The 11,070-nt window shown below is 41.9% G+C and overlaps 1 protein-coding gene across 1 annotated transcript in view; it reads right to left on the minus strand.

Annotated features, from left to right (window-relative positions):
* RCOR1 (REST corepressor 1) overlaps positions 1-11,070 on the minus strand; it is a 57,048-nt gene that overhangs the window by 32,339 nt on the left and 13,639 nt on the right. Inside the window, exon 3 of the mRNA XM_011991794.1 lies at positions 3,569-3,621. Within this exon, the coding sequence (XP_011847184.1) occupies positions 3,569-3,621 (53 nt within the window). The remainder of the gene's footprint in view (positions 1-3,568; positions 3,622-11,070) is intronic.

The raw sequence follows: 11,070 nt of genomic DNA on the forward strand, positions 1-11,070 counted from the left end.
ATAAATAAATAAATAAATAAATAAAAAATAAAAAATCCCAGAAGGGTTTTTATTTCGTATTATTTTTACATACAATTTTTTGGAAAAGTAAATCTAACACATGAACTTAATACAGGATTGCTCTCAACCTTCTAGAGCCACCTTCCCTGGGGTCAGGGAGGAAATGGTTGTTTTTTCACATCACTGTGCAGGTTATAGCCATCTTCCACTGGAATGAGCAGAGCTCTCCTGACAGTAGTCTGACTAGAGAAGAGTACAGGATTGGCTCCTGGGGTCAAATAGGCTCTCTTTGCTTCTCCTCCTTGGTCATGACAGCATGGCTCCTCCCGCAAAGGTCCTTAGTAAACAAAGCCCTGGCAAAAGCCCAAGTCACTACCTCTCAACTCTCTTGGATAAGGGGAACTTTCTCCCTGCACCAGAGGTGCTATTCTGACTAGATTATATGAAGCAAGTGGGTGCAGGAGACAAAAATGGTTACAATGAAAATGGGAGCCACGAGTTCCCATCTGCAGCTGCAACGTAAGATGCCTACAGATGTGGTCAGTGTGGCATGTGCAGAAAGGAGGTGAAGAAGAATGGTTGGGCAGGGAGTGTTCCTTGAGAGAGCAGTCAGCTTGCTGGCCTTCACTTCTGGGCCTTGCCCTGGGCAGCCACAGCTTCCATGGCTTTATGCACGGTCTCTTCATCCCCCAGGAACTTTTTTCATTCACGGGCTTGATGGGCTTCAAGTTCTTGTCCAATTTATAGACAATGGGATTACCAGTTCACAAGTTCAGCTCCACTATGGCCTCTTCAGAGAGACTCTCCAGCAGCTTTTAATTGAGAATATCCTCATTTCTCCCCTTTACTTTTGAAAGCATTTTCTCAGATACAGAATTCTTAGTTGACAGTTTTCTTCTCTTGCTGCTTTGAATATATTAGCCCACTTCCTCTGGCTTCCAAAGGTTTTGACAAGAAATACCCTAACAAGCTTATTCAGGATCCCTTATATGTAATAGGTTAGTTCTCTCTTGCTGCTATCAAGATTCTCTCTCTCTTCGAAGTTTCATTATGTGCTTTGGTGAGTTTGAGTTTATCCTACCTGGAGTTCACTGAGTTTCTTGGATGTTTATATTCACGTCTTTCATCAAATTTGTGAAGTTTTTGGCCCCTATGTCTTCAAATAATTTCTCTGTTCCTATCTCTTTCTCTTACCCCTTACGCAACTTTCACATGCATATGTTAGTCCACCCAGTGTGTTCCTAGGGTACCTTAGGCTCTGGTTACTCTTCAATCTTTTCTCATCTGGCTGCTCAGACTTGAATCATTGCCACTGTCCTTTCTTCACGTTCTTTCTTATTCTTTCTTGGGACTCTTCAAATCCGCCTTTGAGCATGTCTAGTGAATTTTTCATTTCAAGTGTTTAAGCTCTAGAATTTCAATTTGGTTTCCTTTTAGGTTTTCCATTTCCTTACTGTTATTTCCATTTGTTCATACATCATTTTCTTGACTTTTTCTATATCTTCTATTAGTTCGTTAAAAATATCTTTAAGATAGTTGTATTAAAATCTTTGCCTAGTAGATCTGCCACTAAGGTCTTTTCCCAGGGACAGTTTCTGTTGATCAATTTTTTTCTACCGAATGGGCATAATTTACCATTTCTTTGTATGCTCTGTGATTTTTCTGTTAAAACCTAGACATCTAATAATGTAGTAACTCATAATCACACTCTTTCTCAGGGTTTGCTACGTTTTTACTAAGGTTTTGCTTTCTTTTAGTTGTAGGCTTGCCTCCATGCTGAGGATCAGCCTGAGTATAAACTGAAGGTCTTCTCTGAGGCACTGACTTTCCTTGCCACTGGTCACAGAACCAGCATGGTTCTAGGATCTGTGCTCTTCAAGTACCACACTTTACTGCCTCAATATATAAACGAAGAAGGTAATTTATGAAAGCACAATTGTTGTGCTATTCTTTTAAAAACTATATATATATGTTATATATGAGATATATAAAGGTCTCAGCTTAGAAAAATGGTAGAAATAGAACAAGCAACAAAAGAGGTAAAATGAGATAATCTAGCAATACTTTGCTAATGGTAATTTTTACACTGGAATTATAATATAGGGAATTTTCATGCTAATGCTCTTTTTTTATTTTTTATTTTTATTTATTTATTTTTTGAGATGGAGTCTCGCTCTGTCGCCCAGGCTGGAGTGCAGTGGCACCATCTCGGCTCACTGCAAGCTCCGCCTCCCAGTTTCACGCCATTCTCCTACTCCTCTGGAGTAGCTGGGACTACAGGCACCCGCCACCACGCCCGGCTAATTTTTTGTCTTTTTGAGTAGCTGGGACTATAGGCACCCGCCACCACGCCCGGCTAATTTTTTTTTCTGTATTTTTAGTAGAGATGGGGTTTCACCATGTTAGCCAGGGTGTTCTTGATCTCCTGACCTCGTGATCCGCCCGTCTCAGCCTCCCAAAGTGCTGGAATTACAGGTGTGAGCCACTGCGCCCGGACACTAATGATCATTTTTAAAGGAGAAATGATCAAGACTACCATCCTTAAGATCTCACACAGGTATATTTTGCAATCATCTAATAATTAGAAGTAGCTTCAATGACCAGGATAGAGTAATTAAATGTAAGGCCAAGTCCAAAAGAAAGTATACAATTTCACATAATCTAAACTTTTGGTAACTTCCATCATTCAGAAAAATAAGAAATGTCAGTAACTTACAGGTTTTAAGATCTAGATTAATGCCATGGAAAGCATTAATCCAACTTGATGTGTTTAAAGTAAATCATTAAAGCTGAAACAAGGTATCATCACACTTTTGCAGAAAAATAAATCTTGTGGATTTCTTATTAGTACATTCCAAACAACATTTAAAAGAAAATCTTGGCCGGGCGCAGTGGCTCACGCCTGTAATCCCGACACTTTGGGAGGCCCCTTCTCTACTAAAAATACAAAAATTAGCCAGGCGTGGTGGTGCGCGCCTGCAATCCCAGTAACTTGGGAGGCCAAGGCACGAGAATTACTTGAACCCCAGAGGCAGAGGTTGCAATGTGCTGAGATGCGCCATTGCATTCCAGCCTGGTTGCCAGAGCGAGACTCCATCTCAAGGAAGGGGAGGTGAAGGGAGGAAATGGGAGGGGAGGGGAGGGACTTTAATCAAACATTTACAACCTGAAAATTATTCAAAATGGTGAATATTAAAACACTTCAGGTAAGAATGTGAAAACATGCGTCAAAAAACATCATTATACAACCAGAAGAATGAAAAATCACATATTCACATGAGAAAGCACTATGTTCAAGCATCCAGCTCCTTAGTAGTCACTAAGTAATCAGTGTCCTAAAGGCTGTAGATCTGCTGAAATGCACAGATGTGCCTTTCAAGTCAAAGCGTCCTCTAATATTCATCTTGAACAAGAAAAAGAAGACCAGAGTACGTGTAACACTACTAGTAATTACCAAAAAATTGCTAATGAGGAAACACTGCTACTCAATACAGAGAAGAAAAAAACAAAATTATTTAGTTATAAATACTCATTTTTAACAGCAAAAGAAAAAAAACCATGATATTACCTGCTCCATGTTGTACCCATGCTTTTCTTTGGCAATGGCAATGTATTCGTCCACTGAAAAACAAGATGAGACGCCAGTAAACAAACTGAGGGACAGAGTACACCATATGGTCCACTAGAATTGATACACGTGTATATTTCAGGCCTGCTAATATGGTTTGGCTGTGTCCCCACCCAAATCTCACCTTGATTTGTATCTCCCACAATTCCCAAGTGTTGTGGGAGGGACCCAATAGGAGGTAACTGAATCATGGAGGATGGTCTTTCCTGTGCTATTCTCCTGATAGTAAGCCTCACAAGATCTGATGGTTTTAAAAAGGGGAGTTTCCCTGCACAAGCTCTCTCTCTTTGCCTGCTGCCATCCATGTAAAACATGACTTGCTCCTCCTCACCTTCCACCATGACTGTAAGGGCTTCCCAGCCATGTGAAACTGTAAGTCCATTAAACCACCTTTTCTTCCCAGTCTTGGGAATGTCTTTACCAACAGCATAAAAACAGACTAATACACTTGTCATGTACAAGACTAAAAGAACAGACAGTAACAAAACAGAATCATTATAATACAGTTATTGATCCCACAGAGAAACTTCTGAATGAATATTCTGACGTATTAACAGCAGTTATCACCTGGTGATAAGATTATGAGTCTTCTTTAAAAGAGAAAAACAAAGGCTCATGCCTGTAATCCTAACACTTCGGAAGCTGAGGCGGGAGGATCCTTTGAGGCCCGGAGTTCTAGATTAGCCTAGATAACATAGTGAGATCCTGTCTCTACAGATAATTTTTAAAAATAATTAGTCAGGGCCAGATGCGGTGGCTCACGCCTGTAATCCCAGTACTTCGGGAGGCTGAGGCAGGCGGATGACTTTGAGGTCAGCCGTTCAAGAGCAACCTGACCAACATGGCAGAACCCCATCTCTACTAAAAATACAAAAATTAGCTGGGTGTGGTGGCACACACCAGTAATCCCAGCTACTTGGGAGGCTGAGGCAGGAGAATCGCTTGAACCTGGGAGGCAGAGGTTGTAGTGAGCCGAGATTGCACCACTGCACTCCAGCATGGCGACAGAGCAAGACTCCGTCTCAAAAAAAGAAAAAAGGAAAAGAAAGACAAAACCTTTAGTTCTACTTAAAACTTTCTACAACAAACAAGTATTACTTTAAACAATATGTTTAGCAGTAAAAATAAGTATGAAATTGGGGGTCATTTTTAGTCTCAGCTCAGGCTGAATAATGAACAAACTATTCTTATGTTTTAAGAAATTCTGAAGAGATAGATTACATGGCCCAGTGCTTGGTATTTGCTTTCAAATATGTACTCCTCCAATACAAGGTGGCTAGCTTTCAAGTACCATGGAAAATACCAAGGAAAACGAATTGACTCAACCTCCAGAAGAAGCTGCCACCCCCAAAGATGAATCAATTTCCTCCCTGAGGATATTCTAATCTTTCTTCCCAAATGTACAAGAAAAAATAATGCACTAGTCAATAGCACTGCCATATGTTCATGCACGATTTTCCTTTATGAATTAAAAAAATAATAACACAAGCTAAAAAAAAATCAAGTAGTACAGAACTGTATGAAGGTAGGCAGTAAAATCCTGACTAGTCCCTATTCCCTCTTGGCTCCTAAATCTTACTCTCTAGGTACAATGGCCAAACTTACAGAAGACAGGCTCAGAGTGATCCACTTTCCCACTATGACACAAAGAGTAAACAGAGGAGTCCTAACAAGTCTGAGCTTCTCCATCTCCGTTTGCTATGCGATTATACCAAAAGCATGCTCCCAGCTCTGGGAGAACTGTCAACCAATTTAGGAAACAGAAATCAATTTTGAAAAAGAATTCCAACTCTTATAGAAGCATGTATTCTAAAAATTGGGAGAAAATATTCCATTGACAAAAGAAAAAGTTTATCTAATTCAAACAGCAACTAATTATATACTGCAGCTCCATATTAATTCTAATATAAAACCACTAATTTTCCATTTGTTTTAATATTTAAAATAGTTACAAACTGGTTACTTCACTCAGATTACAGTAAAATTTCAACTTACTTGAAAGTCAGCAGATGACAAATGAAATGACCATAGTTCATCACAAAAGTCTAACTGGTGATTTTAAAAAGCAGGGCAAAGACCGGGCGCGGTGGCTCACGCCTGTAATCCCAACACTTCAGGAGACTGGAGTGGGTGGATCGGGAGGTCAAGAGATCAAGACTACCCTGGCCAACATGGTAAAACCTCATCTCTACTAAACATACAAAAATCAGCTGGGCGTGGTGGCGCATGCCTGTAGTCCCAGCTACTTGGGAGGCTGAGGTTGCAGTGAGCCAAGATCGTGCCACTGCACTCCAGCCTTGGTGACAGAGCAAGACTTCATCTCAAAAAAAAAAAAAAAAGCAGGGCAGGGAATTACTCTAAAGTGTGTCCCTTGCTTTTCACTTCACAATACGGTGGATTATGCCAAATAAAAGTGCTCTAAGGTTCTAAAAAGCATCAGATGAGGCTGCTTGAACAGGTGGTTCTGTATACCTGGCCAGAACCCTGCAGAGAGACACAGGTAATGTGGGGGTTCATACTGGAGGAGATGAGATGCAAATGGCAGCATACCAGACCTAGAAACAGACGGCAGGCCAGCTGATTAAAAACCAGGTCATGAGATGCACTCAGGAATATGTAAGGACAAAAGGCGAAAACAATCTGCGGTAAATTGAGGGTCAACTCTGGGGGTCTGCTTGTTTAAAACTGGCTCGAAGGGTTCCTTCCTTTAATAAATACTTGGTAAATGAACAACAAATGAACCTTAAGCTTCTGCTGTAAAATCTCAACTCTGAGAGCACACTATTATCTACCTTAACTGAGTAAGGAATGTATGTATGATCACCAGTGACATCATCTTTGAGCAAACACAGGCACAGGCTGAACAAGTGATGCAGGAGTCCCTGGAGTAGCCCAGCACAGGGGTTAGTCCTGCCCGTGGTTCTTGGGCAGATGTTATCTCCTCAGAGTCCCTCCTGCTACATCAGTAACAAGGCCTGTAAAGCCTGTGCCCACTGTCTGCAACTAGATTTAGCTACAAATTATAAGACACACACAAGTATTTGTTGAATGCTACTCCATTTTCATCTCCTCTTTTGTTTTTTAACTGGGCGCGGTGGCTCAAGCCTGTAATCCCAGCACTTTGGGAGGCCGAGACGGGTGGATCACGAGGTCAAAAGATCGAGACCATCCTGGCTAACACGGTGAAACCCCGTCTCTACTAAAAAATACAAAAACTAGCCGGGCGAGGTGGCGGGCGCCTGTAGTCCCAGCTACTCGGGAGGCTGAGGCAGGAGAATGGCGTAAACCCGAGAGGAAGAGCTTGCAGTGAGCTGAGATCCGGCCACTGCACTCCAGCCTGGGCGACAGAGCGAGACTCCGTCTCAAATAAATAAATAAATAAATAAATAAATTCAGAATCAGCTGGTGGTAGGAACAGTAAGACAGTAACACAGTAGATTCCGAATGCTGCAGCTGAAGTTATATAGGACATCTGCCATACTGTAAACAATACGGTATTCTTACTAAGGTGACCTTTAAGTCACGTAACTTTTTAGATTTTCTTGGATGGCCGGATGCAGTGGCTCATGCCAGTAATCCCAGCACTTTGGGAGGCCGAGGCAAGAGGATCACTTGAGGTCAGGGGTTCAAGACCAGCCCGGCCAACATGGTGAAACTCCATCTCTACTAAAAATACAAAAATTAGCTGGGCGTGGTGGTGCATGCCTGTAATCCCAGCTACTTGGAAGGCTGAGGTAGGACAATTGCTTGAATCCCGGAGGCAGAGGTTGCAATGAGCCGAGATCGTGCCACTGCAGCCTAGCCTGGGCAACAAAGCGAGACCCTGTCGTAAAAAAAAAAAAAGATTTTCTTGGAGATCACCCTGATGACTCAAATCTAAAGTAAAGGAAGAAAGTACGCTACTATAACTACTTAAATGAAGACACATGGTGTGTCTACTAGGTGCTTGGAAGGTTGTGATGAAATGAAACTAATCTGTAAAAGGAATTACCATCTAATACTTACTAGCAAATAAACTTTTCATTCTTTTCATTGTTCCCAATGTCCAATAAAAATTAGACAGACATTTGCTGAATGAATGCCTGGGGTGCTGTAATATGTACAATGTCAACATTTGAGGTTTCCTGTCCCACAAAATAAAAGGCAGCACAGGTTATATACAGGGTAAGAAAGACCCAGGTCAAATCCTGGCTCTGTCTCAAAATAAAATGAGTTGGTCTAGCAGTGCATGGCACACAGTCAGCACTGTATGACTATGTTATCTTTAGCAACGCCCTGACCTTCCCAAGAATTAGTTCTCACCAATAAAGCCAGGTTATCACCTAACTGAGAAAACACCACCACAGTAGGTACTCCTCCTCCCTCCTTTCCTCACAGAATATTCTGGACTAGAATTTACTCAGAATATAGCCATCTGCACAAGCAACGCTGTTGACAGACCTTGTCTCTTACTGTATTCCTGCTCTATATAATGCTCAGCTTTTGTTTTCTTTAATCAAGGTACATGGATGTCTCCCATACTTTTCAGAATCTCTGAGGCTATTCCCTTCCTACCACCTACCCTGTTCCTTTACAGAGTTATACCCGTAGCTGCTGGTAGGACAGCAATGAAAATGAAAAGTGCACTTTTCAAAACCTCCCACGTGGTTTCCTTAAGTGAAGCAAAAAAAAGCTTTCAACCTTAAGTGAAGCAAAAATAAGCTTTTCTTATTTCAAGAAAATAAAATGTGTTCCCAGCTACTCTCATAAAAAAACAAAAGATAAGCAGATGCTTAAAAGTCAGTGGATAGAAGATGAAACAGGAAGGAAGAGGAGCAGGAGAAATACAAACTACCTACAAAAAACTGCTCTTAAACAAAGAAAACAGGGATCCATGGGGATTTTTCCAACTCTGGCAACAACAATCTTAATTCTGTCCCTTATTGATTAAAAATTCACCAATCTGGAAGTGAGGAGCCACTGAGGGCAGGAACTCATGAAGTAAACGCTGATCAGAACAATGAGCAAAATCCACGCTGCTTAAGAAAATGCCAGCACCTTTCCACCGGCCCGGGCATCTGCACTCATCACCCTTCCCCAATGTTGACAGGGTGCGCAAAGTGGGCCTGCCTTGTGCAACTTGGCTGACATTCCAATCTGTCGGTCGGAAGCAGAAGAATCCATCCACTGTTATAACCATTATGGAGAGCACAGATGAATGAGTTATGGGCTTCCTCATAATATCACTTAAAGACAGAATGTGAAATCCTCATTCTTCAAGAAAGTTGACAAAATTCCAAAAGCCTAATCAACCATTTACTGAATTAAACTTACTATGTACAAAGCACTGTATTAAATAGTAAGCCAAAATAAAAAGCAAAAATGAACCGATTTCCCACAGTAGCTTGAGACAACACACAGGTAACAGAAGAGAACAAATACAGAAATAACAACACAGATGTAGGACAGTATGGGAATACCAAGTAATCAGCAGATGATGATCACGACCAATGAAGGAGCGCTTCCTAAAGGTTCAGCAGCTATTCTGATAAGCAGAAACAACAGCTAACATCTGAGAATGTATTATGTATGAGCCATTGTTTTAAGGTCTTTACAATGATTTTTTAAAATCTTCTCTGATAGTTCCACTATCACTCTCATTCACAAACGAAGAAACTGAGGCTCACAGAAGTAATTTGGTTAGGGTCACACAGCTGGTAAATATCAGGTAAGGTATAAGGTTTACGACCTCTATGCACGGCTGGGCGCAGGGGCTCACACCTGTAATCCCAGCACTTTGGGAGGCTGAGGTGGGCAGATCACAAGGTCAGGAGTTTGAGACCAGCCTGGCCAACACGGTGAAACCCCGTCTCTACTAAAAAAAAAAAAAAAAATTAGCTGGGCATGGTGGCTTGTGCCTGTAATCTCAGCTGCTCGGGAGGCTGAGACAGGAGAATTACTTGAACCAGGGAGGCAGAGGTTGCAGTGAGCCAAGATCGCACCACTGCACTCCAGCCTGGGCAACAGAGCGAGACTCCCATCTCCAAACAAAACAAACAAACAAAAACCTCTATGCACAATCCTTCCCTCCTTCCCTCTCTTCCTTCTTTTAAAAAAGACCAGCCGGGTGCAGCAGTGAGAAGCAGGAAAAGAGTAGAACAAGGAGTTCCATCTGCAATTGTGAACAATCAGTTGAGATAACTCACTACCTTCGGACCAGCCAACACAGTTCTATCTCTTAAGGACAGAAGACAGAGGCAGAAGAGCTCTTCAGATTAGAACAGCCTCCTTGGTACAGGGAACCAAGGCTAATCAACATACTGTATCTAGCTTGAATGAAGTTAACAGAACTGTGGTTGAAGTGATGGAAAGCAGGGGTAAAAAACAGATGGATGCTAAACTTTACTTGTTTCTATATTCATTTTAATTCAATGAACTAAATGCCCTAGTACCCTCAGTAAGTCTCAAGTGCAAAAGAAGGGAGAAATGCAGATGAAAATTGCCACAGTAACCTTAACTCACCCTTCCCTCCCGCTAGATACTGCAGATATTCAGAACACCGTGTGATCTTGCATATTCTATGCAGAGCAATAGGCTGGCACCATACAGTGGGCTGATGACAAGGCTTATAGCCTTCTCAGAGCTTTTTAAAAAAAATATTTTTGAAACATTTGCTGTAGCATTAGGTACCACAGAGGAAACATTACATCAATTTCTCTCTCATCACTCAACTGAACATGCCAAAATTATCTTTAAAAATATAGTAACAAATACTGTGGCATCTTTTATTATTAAAATAAGAAATGAGTTACTACAACTCGCTAAGAATCAGAGTTTAAATAATTTAAGTAAAGCAACTGTGCCACCTGGTGGGCACAGACATTACTACAGTAAACATCTGAATGCTCCCTCTCTGGGGTGGAAACAGCACAAAAAGTCAAGCCAGAGATTCTGCCTGAGGATTTCATCAATCAGTCCTTCCAAGTAGGTAACAAAATGTACTTTCTTTATAAAAATGCTATTTCTTGGCCAGGTGCGATGGCTTACCCCTGTAATCCCAGCACTTTGGGAGGCCGAGGCAGGCAGATCATGAAGTCAGGAGATCGAGACCATCCTGGCTAACACAGTGAAACCCCATCTCTACTAAAAATAAAAATAAAAATAATCTTTTTTTAAATTAGCTGGGCGTGATGGCGGGTGCCTGTAGTCCCAGTCACTAGGGAGGCTGAGGCAGGAGAATAGCGTGAATCCGGGAGGCGGAGCTTGCCGTGAGCTGAGACTGCGCCACTGCACTCCAGCCTGGGCGACAGAGCGAGACTCCGTCTCAAAAAAAAAAAAAAAAAAAAAGGCCGGGCGCGGTGGCTCAGGCCTGTAATCCCAGCACTTTGGGAGGCTGAGGCGGGCGGATCACGAGGTCAGGAGATCGAGACCATCCTGGCTAACACGGTGAAACCCCGTCTCTA

This window comes from Mandrillus leucophaeus, unplaced genomic scaffold (assembly GCF_000951045.1).
Source record: "Mandrillus leucophaeus isolate KB7577 unplaced genomic scaffold, Mleu.le_1.0 Scaffold4, whole genome shotgun sequence".
In the NCBI taxonomy this organism is placed as follows: Eukaryota; Metazoa; Chordata; class Mammalia; order Primates; family Cercopithecidae; genus Mandrillus; species Mandrillus leucophaeus.